The following is a 20,410-nucleotide window of genomic DNA, read 5'->3' as shown; positions in this document are numbered from 1 at the left end:
GCCATCCTTCTCCTGCGGTAGTTCCCCAACATCGATGCAAACATTGGCTATAGATCTATCGAGGAGTGAATGGCGGCAGGTCGAGCAGGATGAGTGCGAGGAAAGCCATATGTCGATGCATCGAACATGGAACATATGGTTGCAGCCTCGATAGTAAGACCTTCTCTCCTTCGATGAACTCAACTAGGCCAATTGGGCATTTAGTTGTCAATATATTTGTGTTGAATCTATAGGTTGCCACTAGGATCCGCCTTAGGTTGCACTTCTTCAATCTTGTCATCGCTAGCTGTGTTGTTGTTGCCTCTGTAGTCTCGAACGAGAGCCGCTGACTCCACCATAGAACGCATCGAATAAGCGAATACAATCCTAACGCATACAGTAGGGCACAAAGAAGGATGATTGGGATTATTACTATGTTCTTATCAAAGTTCTAGCCTGTGTTGCCACCGACATCGATGGGGGTGCTCCGATTAGACGGATGCAGAGCCGAGGCAGGCACCATCTTCCAGAGCAAGAGCAGATGAAATGCAATATTCAACAGTGGCGGAAACTTTTTAAGGAGCGGTGAGAAAACTAACAAACAAAAAAAATACAAGAAGGAAAAAGGAGGGTAAAGAATTATTGTAGAGTACAGTACCAGGGAGAGTTGGCAATATCTAGTTAGAAGCATTACTTGGAATATGTAGCATTATATATAATAATAAGCATTACACGGCTTAGGAATGCCACATCATGTCATAGTTCATGCCCTCATCTTTTTTCCCCTCCTACGAGAAAAATGACTAGACATATTACCAATTATTACTTATATGGCATTTCCAACCACTGCAAGATAAATGGCTATTGCTGACAAAAAATTCCATCGATAACCTAAGGAAAATAGACTATAATCAATTATCTAAACTCATTTAAAAATAAATAAATAAATAATAAATAAACATTGGATTGCTTCTAGATATTTCAGAAATAGGATATGAACCGTGACTTATAAGCGAATAAGTTCTTTGAGTATTTGTGCACACCTGCAGATATAGCTGCACTTGTTCTGTTCAGGAGACTATATGGTCCTTACAATTTACTCATACAAGAGAAAACAAAAGTCAAATCTATAAAACTTTGCATCCAATGCCAATATTCTAACTTTCATATTGCACCCAAAAAAAAAAATTTTTTTTTTTTGAAAGCTTTGCATGCAGCCAAATGGCCTGCAATTGATTGCAGCAGGTATTAGCTTCAATCCAAAATCCCAAAGAAATGCTCCAAGCATGTGGCACTGAACACATTAGGTGCAGCACGTTCAATTCTCGTTGGAGAAATGTGAAGTTGATACTTGATGAACCTCTGAACAAATGACAAAAACAGATGAAAATATAAACAGAAAAAAGAAGTGTAAAAATAAGTACTCACTGCTAACTGGTGTATTATATCTGGGTTTGTATCAATATGCCAATCTGGTTCTAGCTGCCGCACAAAAGAAATACGCCCATTTTCCGTACTACAGAAGAGAACCTGAAAATCAGCCACATACAGGCCAAATCATGCCCAAACAAACCACCAAAAAAAAAGGTTGAGGCTTCGTTTGGGACGGCTTTCTTATTGCTTCTTAAAGAAGCTTCCTAGTAAAAAAATTTAATTTTTGTACTAGGAATCTGCTTTAAGAAGCATAAAGAAAGCCGTCTCAAACGAAGCCTAAGTCTAAGAATTAAAATAGAGCAGACAGTATGACGATGATAACATGGGCACGTGCTATGAAGAAAAACTTTTCTTCTTGAAAGGAAATTAAATGCTCAAGTATTAGAAAAACTAAGTATTAGACATTAGGAAATAAATCTTCTTTCATATAATCCTTATAAAGTTGCCTCTCGAATAGTTGCAGAGAATAGCTTGTAAGCACAAAGAAGGTAGTTCAAGAATCTAAGCTAAAATACTAGTTCACAATGCCCATTGTCATCTTCTCCAATTTGATCTTCTTTTAGCATTAAAATTTTCAATAATGTCATTCTTGCAATATAAAATAAATCGATTAAAGACATTTCCAAAGTGACTAAATAATGGACTAAAAACAGCATAACAATAAAGAAATCTAAACAAGAGATGTACAGAATGGTTCCCTGATTCCCAGAGGTTATTGCTTCCTTCCGCATAACTTTATACTCATCGAATTGTAGTTATCACTCCAATGTCCAATAGAATGCAGTTGAAGGAAAAGGAAAAAAGTTTTACCTTCTCACTGTTTAAACCACCTGATGTAAACAGACCAGCATCTTTCAAAGCCAAGAGAACTCTTTCCTGCGCCAATAGGAGAATAGTTCAAACAATAAAAAGAATTTTTCCACTTTTATATGGCCAATTTTATAGTCAATTCAAGGTTCAAATCAGAGAGGTTAGAACCATTAGAAATAAAAGACAGGATACTGAGGAAACTGTTCCAGCAGAGTTATGTTTTTAAACTGCCAGTCCTAGCCTTTACTGCTTCAATAGCACTAACATAAACATTTCAAGTTAAGAAAATGTACCACGTTTTTTAGTTTTTACAAAACAAACTATTCTTTATTATATAATCAATTAATTTCACATATATGCATTCTAGTGTGATACGGAAAGAGACTGGAGCAACAAATATCAAAAAAGGTATTAGAAGATGCTCAATTTATGCATAAGCAATATGAAAATTGATTTGCTATACCCATGATTCCAATAAATCCCATCCGGTTATAAAGAAAAGGTAAAAACAGAATTCGAATTTGATTGGATTACTAACCATGCGACATTAATAATACCACAATTTTGATGCAACAAATTCAATGTGTAAACTCATTCAAGGAAAATCATAACAAAGGGGAAAAACTGTATTAAATTACTTCAGACACCTTTGCCACTTTTTCTTCTTCTACATGATACAGCTCGATTACATGATACAGCTCGATGCATAAATTACTTCCAGCGGCCATGCTAGAGGAGGAAATCCGAACCCGTTGAGGGGGAGGGAGAATCCGGAAGTGGAGATCCTCGAGGGAGATGACGGAATGTCTCCTCTAGAATCATTTTCTAGGGAAGAGATGAGTATGGGCTACGAAAGACGGGGTGCTGAATTTGTTGGGAGAATGGGAGATTTTTACCACCGAGGTGTTGATTTTGAAAGAAGAATAGGGGAATTTGATGAAGATGGTGGTGATGATCGCCGGAGAGAAGATCGTGACAGCTGGGCGGCACCTCCTTTTCGAGATATGGGAGGTTATAGAGGATTCAGAGGAAACAAGGGTGATCCAAAGATGAGAAAACTGAAGATGCCCATCTTTGAGGGTGAGGATGGCCACGACTGGATCTATAAGGTGGAATGTTATTTTGTTATCAACAGGTTGACAAAGGAAGAGAAGCTAACAGCAGCAGAATTGTGTTTGGAGTGGAAGGCACTGGCATGGTACCAATGGCGAGACATGAGCAACCCATTCGAAACTGGAGGGAGTTCAAAGATTGTTTACTAGAACGTTTCCGAACCGGTAGGAGATGAGACTTCTATAATAAACTCTTTGCCTTGACACAGGAGGGGACTATAAGTGCCCAAGGAGAGAGCTGAAGGAGGGGGAAATGAGGGAAATTTCAAAAAGCTGACAGAAAAGGAGATACAGGAGAAGATGACAAAGGGGTTGCGTTTTAGAAGTGATCCAGGGAAGTGCCCAATGATATATGTTCAAATAATATAAAAGGGTATAGTGGATGGCCAATACATTAGCATTTATATAAAGCAATAGAAAGATGTAGATCCATAGCTCAATTTCAAGCAGATTCTTAACCATTAATTAAAAAAAAATAAAAAATTAAAAAAAATTAAAAAAAAAAATTAACAGACTAGATGGAGGGAGGTGCTTCAATAAGATATAGATGTATTCTATGATTATAAACTCAACAAGGGAGGAGAAGCAAACACCATATAGAATGTAGAGGAATTAGAGTGTTGGTAGAAGATGAAGTATGTGAGAAGTAAGGAGATATCACATAAGAGGTAACATTGAAAATGACATGAATTCATCGTGTAGTTTGATCGTAATTCTATTCTTTTTTAGTATGTAAATATTCCAAAAAGATGCACTAAATGGCGCAATGTAGAGTTTTTATAGCTCAAGCAAAAAGAGTGTACAAATCAATCATGCCCAAAGTCCAAAGATATGACAAAAATGAAATTAAGGTTTATGAGGATAAAGAACATAGAATGGTAACATCAACCAAAATAGTGAGCCTATGTGACTTGTACGTCGCTTACTATATGTTATGTCATGTCACCTGATACTTTGCCAAGTATTTTTACAAGTAATTCAATTTAGTAGGAACAATAAAGACGAAGATCGATTTCACTAAACATACTTGGAGCTATGATCATTTGTATATGGACCCATGTGGAGAATTCATATAAACCAAGTGAATTGCTCTTTCACAAGACTAATAAGGTGGGAAGGAGTTGCGTCCACAACCACCACAGCACCTCATCCATGATGACTATGTTTACCCCCTATTTTAGCAAAAAGTGAAATAAGATCATGATCAGAAGAGGGTGGAGCAGATAACTCAAATGAACAATAGACAGCAGTGGAGATGTTGGGGCAACTGAGTGTTCCATTAATTGAACGTGATAAGATTGTAATGATGAATCAAGTGTAGATATAAACTTGGCAACAAAAGACTTCTCATTCCTTTTTAACAAAAGGAAAGGGTTTTAAGCAACCATAAATCTAGTAGCCATGTTTGTGGCAAGGGGGTTTGACTTGGTCATGAGCAATGACTAAGGCTATGGATGCAGGTAAGAGCATAGGCATATGCATATGCATGCGGAAGGGAGCATCAGCTCGAGCCTTGAGAGAGGGGCAAGACACGTGACTGCAAACTCAAAAGAGCGAGTATAAGATAGGCTAGGGATTGTGGGCAGACATTGGGAAGTAGATTTGGTAGGAGCAGCGCTAAGGCTATCATAGAATGAAGAGAGGGGTTTTAAAAGAAGGGTTGAAAAGAGGGACGACAGCTGGTCTAACCCTATTCCAATACCATGATGGAGATGAAAACTCTTTATTATATCTTCTTTACTAGATGACCCCTCACTTTATAATAAAAGGATTTGTGCAATGTTGTAAGGAACAATTAAATAAATGTGTGTCACATAATACATATAGCTTTCGTTCCAAACTTGATACTTTTCTATGCTATCACTTCTAATTGTATTTAGTGGTTACTTTCCTCCAGTTGGATTAGAAGATGTTTGGGAAAAAAACAGAAATAAATGCATGAACAACCACAATACATATTTGAAGAAAGAAAAATAATTAGTTATTTGTGATAATTTGAATGAAATGTATATGCTCATGAATGAACAGGGATAAGAGAAGATTCATGGTGCTTATGGAATACGAAATAGAAAAATGATAGACAAATTATACTTGGTTTCAATATGGATTAGTAGAAATAGGTTAATGATGATGATAATGATATGATTTAGGTATGATGAAGACGTCTTTCAAAAACAAGAACATTTAGTCACAATCAAAAGAGAAGCAACTAAACCAATAATTAATTTAATCAAAGGGTTTGCTTAGTTCATATCAGGGCCAATTTGATTGCTTGAAGCTAGAAAAAAAGATTTAGAAAATGGTAAAATTTGCTAGATCCATAGTTTGGTTGGGTATAACTAAAAATCAACTATGATTTGCAACACACACACACACACACACACACATATATATATATACACACACATGTAGAGGAGCAACAAGTCAAGTTCTAGCAATTTAGCCTCAATTCATGTTTGAATATGTCAACTTCAAATTGAGCAAGTTTGAGTTGACACAAAGATGGTTGATTACTGGTTGAATTTTGAATTATCTTCAAAATATATATTTGTAATTCCAAATTTAACTTATATGTAAGAATATTTGTGTGTATCTGATATGATAGCATGTTAATAAAATGTAAATATTAAAAAAAATAAATAAACATGGAGATAAACATTCTTTATGCAAAAGAACACATATGCTTATATGCAATTGCACACATACAAACACAAATAATAATCATGTGCACATGTGAACATAATGCACTTATGTATGTAATCATATAAGCTCTATGTATCTAGATAAACAAATATACATATATTATATAGATATCGAGTTGATTCCTAGTAGAACCAATCTATTTTCAAAAAATCCAAACTCGAATTGCATCAAATAATTCTCAACTTTGAATCAATCAAAATTCAAGATTTATAGGAGTTTGAGCTTCAAACATTATTATCACATTAAATGCCTACAAGAATATATATACTTTGCATTTATACTAATAATATTACAAATAATATTATTTGATAATATCATGTTTTTAAACTATTAAATAACATATGAAATATTATATATATATATAATTTATGTCATAAATAAGATATAAAGACAAAACTAGTTCCCTGAATATTTAAAAAAATCAAAATAATCTCTGACTATTTACAAGTTCCAATTTTATCCCTTAACTTATCAAATAATGACCTAAATGATCTCACAAAAGTCGCTATTTAAAGTGCGAAGGGACCAAATTGGTACTTTTATATAGCTGGAGACTATTTTGGCCCTTCAAAAAAATTAAGAGACCAATTCAGTAATTTTCTCTATAAATAATTTTCTTTACAGAAAAAAAATTATATATATTATATGTGCATGCATGTGTTTTTATGTATTACATGCATGATTACAAATCCGTACACCTAAATAGTGTTCTTATAAATGGCTTAGCCATCCTCCACTTTCAAACTACCTCCCACTAATGGCTAATCATTCAAGCTTAAGAAAGAAAATATTTTGAAGCAATGTCAACTAAACAATATAGAATGTAATAGTTATAAATGTATTTCTAAAAACATAAAATAATAGCGAAAAGTTTAAGTACCTTAAGATAAGATGGTTAAACTTAAATATCATAAGTTGTCAATCTTTAAAATTAGGTGTTAAAAAAGATAAAATAAAATTTTAAATTTAAAAATAAATGTATGTTGCGTAAACGGCTAGCTACATCATAGCCATTTCTCAAACAGATTTGTCAATAGCCTAAAGTTTATGTTGAACAACTTCATTTGCTTATGTTAACTTGTTAAGGAGCTTCTAAAACCAATCACAAACTCAGTTTTCCAATCTACTATGAATGGACAACAATCAATCACATTCACTATGCATTCATTCTAACAATCATTATCCATTATCATACGATGAAACAGACGCAAAAAAGTAATATGCTACAATTCAGTTTTATATTTAAAACAAGTGGATAAGAAAAAATAGATATGTTTTTTATGTTGGCGTTGCTGTCGTCTAAGTTGGCAAGTCCTCATGCTAAAAGGAAAGATTGAGGATATTTACAAGTTCAATTTGAGAAGAACATTACAATTTATATAAGCTTAAAAATCTAGCATGACAGTTATCAAATAACAATGACACTAGCTAAGCAAAACAAATAAGCATTTCAACCTTATGCATGTGACTTTGAATACACGCATGAAAATTGCCTGAACAAAAATGTAGATACCAAAAACTTTTCTGGAAAGTTATTGAAAACTGTTGCAACCCACCACACTTTCATTCATCAAGTGTATTATGAATAAAAGAACAGGTACAATGCTGCTTGAATCATCTTAAAATTAAACAAACTTTATGAAGGTGACTCAATATATAGAAAAGAAAATGAATGAAAAAAATATAAAAATGCCATAAAAAGTTCAACAAAGGAAATTGACATAATTAGTGCAACCCACCCCACTTTCATCATCAAGAACTCTTTCCATAAGATATAGATCACAGAATTTTGTTATCTCTAGTAGCACCTCCCGGACAGAAGATTTAACCGTTGCATGTTCCTGCCATAACCAGTTCCATCAGTTATACTAAAGATAAATCAAAGAGGTCCTTTCCACACAACAATAACTGGTTTGAATGAAAACGGTCTTGCTCCCAAAAGGAGGTGGCCGGTTATAATTTAAAGAAGGCCACAAAAGGTAATGCTCACCCACCTGAAGCTCCTCCGGAGTGGTCTCCTCAAGGATTACACCCAGCAATTGGCATGTAACCTGAAGTCAGAAAACCCCATATTACAAAGAAGACATAACTTTTGATGATTGATATAGCTCAATGACAAAAAGAAAACACAAGATCTTGGATTTAATTAAATATGTATCGGAATCAAATTACAAACTTCATGGGGAAAAAAAGCCTTTTTCTATTCTAAGGGAAAACACATGAATCTATGGAAAGTCCACATTCCATAAGAAGCTTCGCTCTTTAAGAAAATGATGAGAAAAAAGCTTTTTTGGGTTGTTTACCATCAAGCCACTTTCCATAATAGGCTTGGACTTTTAGAAAGTGCCGAACAAAGTTTTTTTTGGTTGTTTGTTACCAAGAAGAATATAGTTTCATGACAAGAAAAGCCTTTTATAGTAGCGAGTCAACCCTCCCCTTGAATAAAGGGTTCCTTTATTGACCTCGCCAAGGATGCATTTCTTTCAATCATTTTCGAAGCAAAGCCCACTTCGAAGACAATAAAATTGGGAATTGGGAATTGGGAATTGGGAATTGAAGTTTTCACGCTTATTTTAAAACTAACAAGTGAGAGAATATCCTACACTCACTTTCCTCACTTTCATGAGTAAATGAGCATGCCATTAGAGCTTTTATGAACACAATTTTAGAACCAAAACAAACAAAAAAAATTACCTTGCGCCCTTCATTCAGCCTATACCTTACAATTTGTGCCAGAGTATGCTGCAAAAGGCAACCAACTCTTAACATCCAATCATCTACATTGATGGTTACTATGTTACATGCCATATACCTTTCCAGGCAGGAATAGCTCATCAACTCTGTTATGTGATCTTAACTCGGCAGAGGAAGAGCAATATTCCGATGATGTCAGACCTGAGTTTGAACTAGATCTGGCACCAGAAACAGCTGTTACTTCACCGGACTGTCTAGGTTGTCTTCTTTGACGGGGAGGTGGAGCTCTCAAAAGTTTCCAAGTAATAAATATTGCAACAGAAAGTGCAGCAAGAGTCACGATCGAGCGAAATTTCTGCATACATTATTCACAAGAATTCACAAACCTCATCAATATGCAGTATTAAAACATCCACAAGAGTTCATAGACTTAGTGTACTCTTAGTGAGGATAGAATTAACAAAAAGCCAATTATTTAGCACAGTGAGTTTTACAGCATCAATTGAAATCATATCATCATTAATGAAGACATGATGAATGCTAATTAAAAAAATGTCAGTAATACAATATGATGACTTCACAAAAAACCATCCAAAATAACCACTATGCGCACCAAATGTAATTTAGATGCACAGCATTTCACTAAAAAATGCAATAGTGATTATCATCTTCAACATTAGCAATATGCAAAGTATGTTGAGTTGGTTTCATGAATTCTCATTTTCCTGTTAACACTTATTCCTGTTAAATGTTGCCTATGGTGTTAAAACTATTCTTCAGTAATCATTTTAAACAAGTTCTAGCCATGTTACCTTGGTCAATCCCTATTCCTTCCTAATTCTTTGACAATATTTTTTTTGCCTGTCAAAAGGGTGCAATTTCTACACTTAACTTTATATTTCAAAGCCACATAAGTTTACTTATAACAAACTTATTTTCAAAGGATATCACTCCAATCATCCTTAAATATAATCATTTGTTCTTTCAAGCATCCTAATGTTCTCATTTATACTATGCTCAAGCTAGCTATCAATTACTTTTTTATGCAAAATAGACCAAATTGACCCCCTAAATTTATCCTGAAGGACCAAAATACTCTCTGACAATATAAAAGTACCAAGTTGGTCCCTTTGAAATAAAAATCAAATTAGTCATTTTGTGGGATCAATTAGATCCTTATTTAAAAAATTAAAACACTAAAATAAAACTTTTAAATAATCAGAGGCTATTTTGGTCATTCACGTAGAGTCAATAGACTACTTTGATACTTATGTCCTTTTTTTATTGTCTATGTGGATCCATATAACATAGCTGACCTCATTATACTTTTATAAAATTATATTTAAGCTCCATGGCATCACTCTATTTATATATATATATTTTATCACTCATCCTTAGCTCTAGAAGTTAAATCTTCATTTTTTGGACAAGGATGCTTAAACCTATCAGGACAACGTATCACTTTACCTTCAAATAATATTAATTGATGATTATCAATATTACACTAACTAAAACTGCATCTTATATATTCAATCTTCATTCTACAAACTTTAAGCTCTTTTTCTTCTTAATATTTAGTCTATTGTTTTAAGTTTTCACTTTTTTCAATAGAAGTCTATTGGGGAGGTAAAACACGCACCGAATGTGGAAAAATCCGAAACCGGTAAAAAACAACGAAGTCACACCTCACCAAGAATTCACCATGAAAATTATGAGAAATTTGTACATATCTTTTTCTCTCTCACTATCTCCTTGTCTCTCTTCACTCTTGCACCGTTCTCTTGCAAACAAAACAAAGAGAAACTCGATAAAATCACCAAGGGATGCAACCTTTCAAGAAAAACGAGTAATAAAACTGTCATCCTGCCTTACATCATCGTGGCGCCAAGTTTGGAGTTTCACGATGCTCTACTCTATGTCTATTTTCTATCTGACAATGTCGCAGCGCCGGGGTCTGGAGCTTCACTCTCCATCAGTCTCCAAGAAAACTATATAGCATCGTAGCACTCAAGTACATTGCACCACAACACTGTACTGCAGTACGGAAAAATCAGGTGAATAACTCAAGCAGGAAGAGGACCGCCGCATCCCCCAACAAAGCTCGACAATAGAATTAAGGTCTAAGGTAGCAGTAAAAGTCATTGATCGATACAATCTGATCACAAAAAACAAACAAAGTCTCACCACTTAAAACTATCATATAGGAAAAGCATGCACCAAAACACCTCATTACAAATAAATGTTATTGAATGTGCACTTCAAAGTGCGTTTAGGATAAAAATGAAGCAATGCACTGACCCTGCACATTGCTTGACAGTGAAGCGTAAGCTCACAGTAAAGTGCATGGATCACACCACTACACCACGACATGTCATAGCACTATAAGCTAGGCTCTAACTCAAAATAAAATCCAGATCCATATTTCATGGTTTGGTTCAACATCTACCACAATAACTAGGTACGAGCATTCATTGGTCATTGTTTCTCGTAGCATTGAGTCGTTGCACATAGGTTTTATGTTTTCTCCCATTGGAGCAAGTTCTTGATAGTTCTTCTCTTCAGGCTCTTGCCACCTAGTTTTCTTATATGCCCTTCCCTAGTTCTTGCCTCTAGCGTTAGTAGCTTCTTGCCCAAAAGCTTATTCTCAATAATGTTTCTTGATGTCTCATCTTCACATTCTCTCTCACTTCTTATTTCCTATGCCTCTTGGTTTCTAATCGGTCACTCAATTTCATGTGTATTCTTAATTTTTAAATATTTTTCAGTACTTAATATTTATATATTTTTTTCTTTTAGATAGCTGAAAATTATAATTATTGAATGCATCATTATATTTACTGAAAACTATTATCTAATGTTATTTAATTTTGGCTAGTTAAATGACTATTGTATGAATATAGTATATGCATTTATGGCATACAATTCATGAATGATCCCTTGCAAGAAGCCCTTAACACTGCTTTGAATATCATTTAAAAGCATCTCCATAACAAGTACAAAAATATATATATGAATTCAATGTTGATCATTGATATTATCATATTTAATGGAAGAGTATTTAGTCAATTCATTATTTTTAATTCCAGTCAATACTCCATTATACAAATATGTAATAATGTCATCATACATTTGACATAGACCTTTCAGGGCGCCAATCAAATTTTATGGTGCTTGATCATTTGCCTTCTCAAAATTAATAAATATAGTATAAAAATTATTTTCTCAACTTTGTATTATTATTAATTGCATTAATACATAAATCACTTGTATACATTCCCAATATAAAACCAAAATGATTCTACAAAACCAACACAATTTCTATAAGTCTATCTTCTATCAATCACCCATACATACTCATAAGGTTGATTCAACGATACTTACCAAAATGTTGAATGGCTCCATTGTTCTTATGTATTAGTATAAAAATGGTTATCCTCCAATCATTTGACATATATTAATATTCAAGATTTTCATTGAAAATATTATTGAACAAAATCATTGCAGTTGACCCTTGATGAGCTCAGTGTTTAGCATTGATGCAATCACATTTAATTGAAAATTCTTTGGCCACTCACTATTCTAGTACTAGTCAATACTCCATTATATAAATTTGTAATAACTTCAACATAACTTTGACAAACCTTTTTTTAATGGGCTATAAATCATATCTTGTAGTATTTGATCTTATGACTTCTTAAGATTAATACAAATAATAAAAAAATCCTTTATCTAATATGTACTTTCTTATTAATTGTATTAACACATTAATCACTTTCATATTAAATTTTACTAGTATATAAATAAATTAATTCCACAAAGCTAACAAAATTTATATAAGTATATCTTCTGACAATCTCTCCCATAACTTCCTTACAATACTTATAACTTCAATTCAACAATCATTGCCATACATTGAAAGCCTATTTTTGTTCTTATATATTGGCATTAAAATGTTTCTTCTTCAATCATTTGGCTTCTTTTTAATCTTAAATATCCGATGAAAATATTTGTTAGGAAAAACATTACAATATGCCCAATAGCTCTTAAAATTTAAATAGGTATCGCATATCAATATAAACATTTACTTTTATGCATCTTTTTCATTGTTAATTTTTTCTAGCTAATCTAAAATATAACTCATTGCCTTGTTCATTATGTTGTCCCAAAATGACCAATTTTTCCTTAATACTCTCATTTAATAATTTTCAAAATAGTATTTTATCCTTTCTTATGTTTTATTTTTAAGTTACATCATATTATGATTAACTCTAATGCTTCTAACTTGATTAAAGCCTCTAGATTTCTTATCTATCAAACTATCACCTTAGCAATTTTATATATCTCATTTACTCATTCATTTGTGCCAAACTTATTAAATAAATCATCAAAAGTTATAGCTTTTATATTGTCCACCATAATCTTTGTAAGACGTCAAGCTTTCATATGATCATTAGAAGCCTCAATAATATTTAACTTATGAAAATAGAGCACATCAACAATTTTTAAAAGAAAATTAACAAAGCTTCAATCAATAAAGAAACAATAATTTATCAAATTTAAATCAACTTATGGATACAAAATTAAGGAATTTAGGTGTCTCTTCTATTCTAATCTTAATTATTTACCCATAATTAAAATAATCACTAATAAGGTTGATAGATGGTATTAATGTGAAAAACTTTGTTGGAAAAAGGGATAATCACAAGAACATGACTATAAGTTGGTGCAGCAGCAAGGAAGGAGAACCAAGAACTCAAAAGGAACAAACCAATGGAACAGTGCTTCCTAAGAAGTTTTGTATATTTTTCATTCTACCGTCTTCTTTGCAGGAAAACTAGTATATAGCTGGTTTAGAAAACTAAACATTACTAAGTAAAGGAAAACAGCTAATAACATAAGGACAGTACTATGATAACAGAAATGCAAGTGCAGCAAAAAAGAAAGTGGCGGGTGCAATGTAATAAGTAGTCCGCTGGTGCACAATAAGCCCAGGTGGTAAGATAGATGACCACATTAGTTCTCCCCGGGCTCCGAGAAGCTCGACTCCGACGAGATTTCCATTGGTTGCATATCGTCAGGAGGATAATAACTGTAGATATCTGAGATGTTAAATGTGGGCGAAGTGTGAATATCCAAGGGTAAATCAATAACATAAGCGTTATCATTAATTTTACGGTTGATAGGGAACGGTCCAATTTTTCTTGGACTAAGTTTAGAGTAAGTTCCCTGAGGATAGCGCTCTCGCCACATTCGTAGCATCACCAATTCACCTGGATAATAAACTTTGCTCCGCCTGTGAGCATCAGCAGCTAGCTTGTATTTGGCATTGGCTCGATGAAGATTATCCCTCACGGTTTGGATGGCATCAGCTACCTGAGATATGACTCGATGGGTGGCTGGATTGCTGCATTTAGGTAAAACAACCACATCTACTAATTGATTAGGAGGTTTAGTGTAAACCACTTGGAATGGGCTGTATTTGGTGGAGCGATTCGGCAAAGAATTGTATGCAAATTCGGCTTGCCCGAGCAGCTCTTCCCAGATCTTCGGGTATCCTTGCACTAGGCAACGTAACATATTGCCCAAGGTTCTATTGACTACCTCCGTTTTCCCATCAGTTTGCGGGTGGTATGCGGAGCTGAATTTAAGTTCGGTGTGTAGGTGCTTCCACAGTTCTATCCAAAAATGACTGACAAACATGACGTCGCGATCCGAGGTGAGGCTGCGAGGGAGGCCATGGAGCCTAACAATTTCCTTGAAAAAAAAAAAAAGATTAGCGATTTTGACAACATCAAATGTTTTTTACAAGGAACGAAATATGCCATCTTAGAGAAGCGGTCGACAACCACCATGATGGAGTCTGATCCTCGCTTGGTGCGCGGTAGACCCAAAACGAAGTCTAAAAACAGATCTTCCCAAATGGACTCGGGAACAGGTAGTGGTAAGTAAAGTCCGGTGTTTTGAGTCGTACCTTTATACCGTTGACATATTGAATATTTCTCCACGAACTTGGCGACGTCTCTTCGTAGGTGTGGCCAAAAGAAACGGGCCTAAAGCAGCTCCAAGGTTCGATCACGCCCAGCATGAGCCGCCAGGCCTCCGCTGTGCAGCTCTTTAATTAATTGGGGTCGCCATGAGGAATCAGGAATACACAAATTGTTGCCTTTAAATAAGAAGCCCTGCTGTACCGAGAAATCCTGTTGGGGGTGCCCGTCCATGCAAGCCTTCCAAATTTGAGAGAAATCCTTGTCCTCTGCATATAGCTCCTTCAGTTCTTGCAAGCCCGTGACTTCAGATTGCAAATGGATAAGTAGCGTTGCACGCCTACTAAGGGAATCAGCCACGCGATTAACACGCTCGGCCTTGTGTTTGATCACAAAACTGAATCGCTGAAAGAAAACAATACACCTTGCGTGCATGCGATTGATTGTTTTTTGATTGTTAATATATTGCAATGCTTGGTTATCGCTGCACAACACAAAATCCTTGTGCAGCAGATAGTGCTCCCATTGTTTGAGAGCTTGTACGATGGCGTACAGCTCTTGTTCATAGGCGGACCACTTTTGCCGTGCGGAGCTTAGCTTTTCACTGAAATACTTGATCGGCTTCCCATCTTGAGTCAATACAATCCCCACACCGATGGTGACGCCGGAGCTGAGCCGTTATTTGTATTAAACTTCAGGCTATATTAATGTCATTTGGTAGTATATGGATATAAAGGTTTAATGCTTTCTTATTATGTATGTAGCCTAGTATGATGCTTCCTTGTTGGCTATAAATAGATAGCCAAGGTCTTGTAATAAGGAGATTTGAGATGAATAATATTTGAGTAGTTTTACTCTTGTTTTGGGTTTCTGTATCCTGAAGGATTTCAGGTGGTGATCCCTCTCTTCCAAGGAGTTCTTGGAGTTATCCGACGACCGCCACCGGATTGTCGACGTGGATTCGTCGAGACCCCTCCGGTCCGGTGTCATTGCGGAAGCATCGGTCTCAACTTGGAAAGGCTTGTAAAAATTGGGAAAAGCTAATACTGGCGCGGAGCTGAGAGCCAGTTTAATTTTGTCAAAACTTTTCTGTTGTGCGGCGGCCCACGTGAAAGAGGAAGATTTTAAGCAGTTCGTGATCGGGGTCATGATGCTGCTAAACCCCTTGATGAATCTCCGGTAATAATTGGCTAGCCCATGGAAGCTCCGCACGTCCGTGAGGGATGTAGGTACCGACCACCCAATAATTGCCGAAATCTTTTGAGGAGAGGTTTTAATCCCATCAGGCATTAATACCAAAACCTAAGAAATTGACATTAGTTATAGCAAATTCACACTTAGTCAAATTATGATATAATTGATATTCACGGAGAGTTTCCATAATGGATCAAAGGTGGCCAAGGTGTTCCTCAAAAGAATTACTGAAGATAAGAATATCATCAAAATACACCAAACAGAATTTATCTAGGTGAGGCCGAAGGATGTCATGCATAAGCCTCATGAATGTGGACGGAGCATTGCAAAGCCCAAAATGCATGACCTTCCACTCGAACACTCCATCGACGGTCTTGAATGTTGTCTTCCATTCGTCGCCCAGTCGGATGCGAATCTGGTGATATCCGCTCCTCAAGTCTAGTTTGGAGAATATTGCAGCTCCGGCAAGTTTGTCCAACAGATCAGAGATTCGCGGGATAGGAAATATGTACTTGACGGTGATGCGATTTATTGCTCGACTGTCGATGCACATACGCCACTGGATGTCCTTTTTCGGAACAATCAACGCCGAGCCAGCACAGGGACTCAAGCTTGGCTGAATGATCTGCTTTTCCAACAACTATTGCACTATCTTTTGTAAGACTATATGTTCCCGGGGGCTCATTCGGTAATGGGGCAAATTGGGTAAGACCGCTCCAGGAATGAGCTCAATTTGATGTTGTATACTTCGCATAGGGGGTAATGTTGTTGGTAACTCCACAGGTGTGACATCCGAGAACGAATCGAGCAATGACTGTACTTCTGGACGCTGAGGTGCGGGCTCATTTACTTCCGTATCAGCAGCCACTAGAGCTAGCAACGGACAGTCATTGGCAACACTTTGCACGAAGTCACGCCCAGCCATAAGGCAAGCCGACGTGAGGCTGGTATGATTTGCCGTGGGCATTGCACTGGCCGGCATCAGTTTTAATTTCTTCCCCTTCCATTCCACAGTATATGTGTTAGCTCTGTCATCATGCACCGCACCCGAGTCGTATTGCCACGGTCTCCCCAAGATTAAGTGGCAGATGTCCATTTCAAGGACATCGCAAGTGACTTGGCATAGATACTTTTTTCCTATGGTTAATGTCACTTTACATAAATCTGAGACAAGGAAATCAACACCCTTCTTCACCCAGCTGATCTTAAAAGGGTTTGGATTTCAAGTGGTTTTAATTTGCAAAGCTTGGACGGCAGCTTTGGAAATGATATTTTCTGTGCACCCGCTGCCAATCACGAGATCACAAATCTTATCACTAATAGTACACTTGGTGCGGAATAGACTATGTATTTGTTTCTCTACTGGTCTTCGTGGCGCTAACAGCAACTTTTCCAAAACTCCCAAGACAGGTTCTCCTTCATCAGCCCCAAGCTCTTCAATCCCTTCTTCCATGTCCTCCAGCAACTCAGCTTGACTGTGTTCTTCCTCACCTTCAGCAAGTTGCAATTGGTGGCGAGTCGGGCATTCGTTGGATTTATGTCCTGGTTGCAAGCCCCTGAAACACTTGATAGTGTGGGGCTTGGCATATGGATTTTCTCAAATCAGAGCCTTCTATCTTACCGGTCCTTTTACTTCCAGGGCGGCATTAGCGGTACCAGGCGAGATTACATTCTGAGCTTTTGGCTGCTGGGTAGTTGTCCGTGACTGTGATGCACCACTTTTCGGGAAAGCTTGGCGCGAGGCACTGGATTTGTATTGACCATGCTGCTGAGCCTCCGCTTTGAGAGCGAAATTCACCGCCTGGGATAAGGACCAAACCGAATTGAGTTTCAGTTTATCTTGTAGAGTCTCCTTCAAACCTCCAATGTATCACGCCACTAGTTGGTTTTCAGATTCCAGCAAGTTATAGCGCGCACTCAATCTATAGAACTCCTCAATATATTCACTAACCGTTCTTTGACCTTGCCGGCATTGTTGGTATTGGAGGTATAACAATTGTTCAAAATCTGAAGGAAGGAAGTGCCGCCTCATGAGCTGTTTCATACGATTCCAAGTTCGAATGGATCCCTTGCCTTCCCGCTGCCTGTTCTGGAGTAGCTGCATCCACCACGCGTTCGCTCCTCCCTTGAGCCGGCAAGCCACATATTTAACTTGCTTCTCCGGATTGATTTCCATATAATCAAAAAAATTCTCTACGGCTCCTTCCCAATCTAAGTAGTCTTCCACGTGCAATCTTCCATCAAAATATGGAATATCCAGTTTGATACGGAATCCTTCGGGTTCGTGCCTCTGGGGTCGGAGTCGCCTTCCTCGACCCATAGGCGGAATAAGAGTCTCTCCCTCCGATTTCGAATGCTCCCGCCGGGGAATATCTTCTTCATCGGAATCTGAGTATTCCGGTAATAGAACAGGGGCTCTTCTCGGAAGATGACCCAGCCTCCAATGTGGCCTCTGCTCCGGTAAGGCTGCCGGAGGGAAATGTTGAGCTACTGGGTTGGTAGTTAACCTGATTTGACGCAATTCCGTTCACATTTCTTCTGCAAAATGAGCGAACGTGCTCACCAACTCGTCCAACTGTTTGAACGTCTGTTGATGCGTCTCCCAAAGGGCTTCAAGACTACGATCTCCGTCGTGTCGAGGGTGGCTGTTGCCTTCTGCCATTACCACGAACAGCCCAGCTCTGATACCAAAATTATGGTGCAGCAGCAAGGAAGGAGAAAATCAAGAACTCAAAAGGAACAAACCAATGGAACAGTGCTTCCTAAGAAGTTTTGTATATTTTTCATTCTACCATCTTCTCTGCAAGCAAACCAGTATATAGCTGGTTTAGAAAACTAAACATTACTAGGTAAAGGAAAACAGCTAATAACATAAGGACAGTACTATGATAACAGAAATGCAAGTGCAGCAGAAAAGAAAGTGGTGGGTGCAATGTAATAAGTAGTCCGCCGGTGCACAATAAGCCCAGGTGGTAAGATAGATGACCGCATCATAAGTTTTGCAACAAGCTAATTGATTAGATTTAACACCTAATGTAGCGCTCAGCCAAAAATGAATGGGAAAGGAGAACTCACGAAGCTAGCCAAAATAGTTTGGATAAGTCAGATTATGGTGGTGATCATAATAAGGATTATAATGGTTCAGTCATTAAAGCCTAGCCACACATATAAATATAAATTACCCACCATCAATCTCAAAATCGTCAAGTTTCCATCATTAATTTTGACAACCTCGTGTCAAATGCAAAACATTAAAAAATAGTTTAACATCAAATTGGCAATGTTTAAAAACACAGAAAAAACTACATTTTCTATCTAGAACCATCTCTTCTCATGACAGTTGATCTCCAACAAATCAATGTGGCCTTCTCTATTATGTGCAAATATATTAATTGAAGATTAAAATTAATCTTCTTGCTTTTCTTTGCTTATTATACTTTGAATCTCACGCCTTGCTTCTTAGAAAATATTTTGAGGTGAGGGAACACATAACTTCCATTTAGCCAGATAAACAGCACTATGAAACCAAATAATTCCAAGTTCTAGGCCATAATTCCTGATCTCCAGCATTCAAGTACGAATGATAATAAAGCAACATGTTACACTTGGAAAAATAAAATTTCATCAAGCATATCCAACTGAAAACTAATTACCATATCCAAAATGAAAGAATGCAAGAAAACCAATAGTAAGATACGTTCTCCATATATCCGATTCACGGAAGCCCCCGTTAATTACAAATACGTAACGGAAAGCTACAATCCGTCGAAAACAATAAACCAAATAAGACACGAAAGGACCTGGCGATCGACCGCGAAAGGCATGCGCTCTGAGATCCCAGCGAGATATTCCAGAAAGCGTTCAATCAGATCGATAAACTCTTCCTTGGCGGAGTCTGCCGGACGGCGGACTGGCTCCGCCGCCATTTCCGGCATCAAAAAAACCCTAAATGCTTCGAAGATGCCGCTTCAATGGCTCCATCGAAGTAAAGAGAAAAGCAGAAAACTTAACCCTGGTGAAAAATTTTCGGCTCCAGCAATGGAATCGAAGTCAGAGATAGAGAAACATAAAGCGGTATGAGCTCTGACTCGGAAATCGAGGAAAAGAAGACCGGGATTTCAGCTGATTCCGCTCCACTTCATATAAGAACATTTCACTAACAATTTGACAGATTTCCCAAAAAAAAAAAAACAATTTGACAGATCAGTCTGCCATTTTTAACCGTGTGATCATCTCACATGGTATGCTTCAACATTTTGCAAGAAAATTATGTGGTATAATTTATACAATATAGCATAAGGTGTATTTGCTTATGTGAAATAATAAGAATTTTAATTCGGTGAAGATAGAAACTTTTTTTCTATAAAGATACTTTTTTAATTAAAAATATTAATTCATTGTGGAGCTAATGAGCCCGAGCTCAAATTTTATCGAAGAACTTCACCTAATTCGAGCTCACGAAAAAATGATTAACTAAATATTGAATCATATATGAGTTGA

At 36.6% G+C, this 20,410-nt stretch overlaps 1 protein-coding gene across 2 annotated transcripts; it reads right to left on the bottom strand.

Annotated features, from left to right (window-relative positions):
- Positions 1-1,147: 1,147 nt before the first annotated feature.
- On the bottom strand, positions 1,148-20,058 carry LOC110094104 (peroxisome biogenesis protein 22-like). Of its 2 annotated transcripts, none has more exons than XM_020819255.2 (8): positions 19,711-20,054; positions 8,851-9,087; positions 8,733-8,780; positions 8,033-8,089; positions 7,778-7,879; positions 2,224-2,289; positions 1,408-1,509; positions 1,148-1,341 (listed from the first exon to the last, which is right to left on the bottom strand). In XM_020819255.2, the coding sequence occupies exons 1-8, from the start codon at positions 19,843-19,845 to the stop codon at positions 1,234-1,236; spliced, it is 855 nt and encodes a 284-aa protein (XP_020674914.1). In that variant the 5' UTR covers positions 19,846-20,054; the 3' UTR covers positions 1,148-1,233. The 2 variants fall into 2 exon arrangements, with proteins under 2 accessions (XP_020674914.1, XP_020674915.1); XM_020819256.2 differs by having other exon boundaries at positions 1,200-1,341; positions 1,408-1,495; positions 19,711-20,058.
- Positions 20,059-20,410: the final 352 nt, after the last annotated feature.

The sequence above is a fragment of the Dendrobium catenatum genome, unplaced genomic scaffold (genome assembly GCF_001605985.2).
Source record: "Dendrobium catenatum unplaced genomic scaffold, ASM160598v2 fragScaff_scaffold_142, whole genome shotgun sequence".
NCBI lineage: Eukaryota > Viridiplantae > Streptophyta > Magnoliopsida > Asparagales > Orchidaceae > Dendrobium > Dendrobium catenatum.
This window is presented reverse-complemented; position numbering and strand designations above follow the sequence as displayed.

What these genes read in the sequence shown, in the direction of transcription:
- LOC110094104 (XM_020819255.2), bottom strand. Translation starts at nt 19,845, where the DNA reads ATGCCGGAAATGGCGGCGGAGCCAGTCCGCCGTCCGGCAGACTCCGCC. An exon ending in CTTTCGCGGTCGATCGCCAG is followed by an intron (nt 9,088 to 19,710) that starts GTCCTTTCGTGT and finishes TAATGTATGCAG; the next exon opens with AAATTTCGCTCGATCGTGAC. An exon ending in GGCTGAATGAAGGGCGCAAG is followed by an intron (nt 8,090 to 8,732) that starts GTAATTTTTTTT and finishes TTCTGACTTCAG; the next exon opens with GTTACATGCCAATTGCTGGG.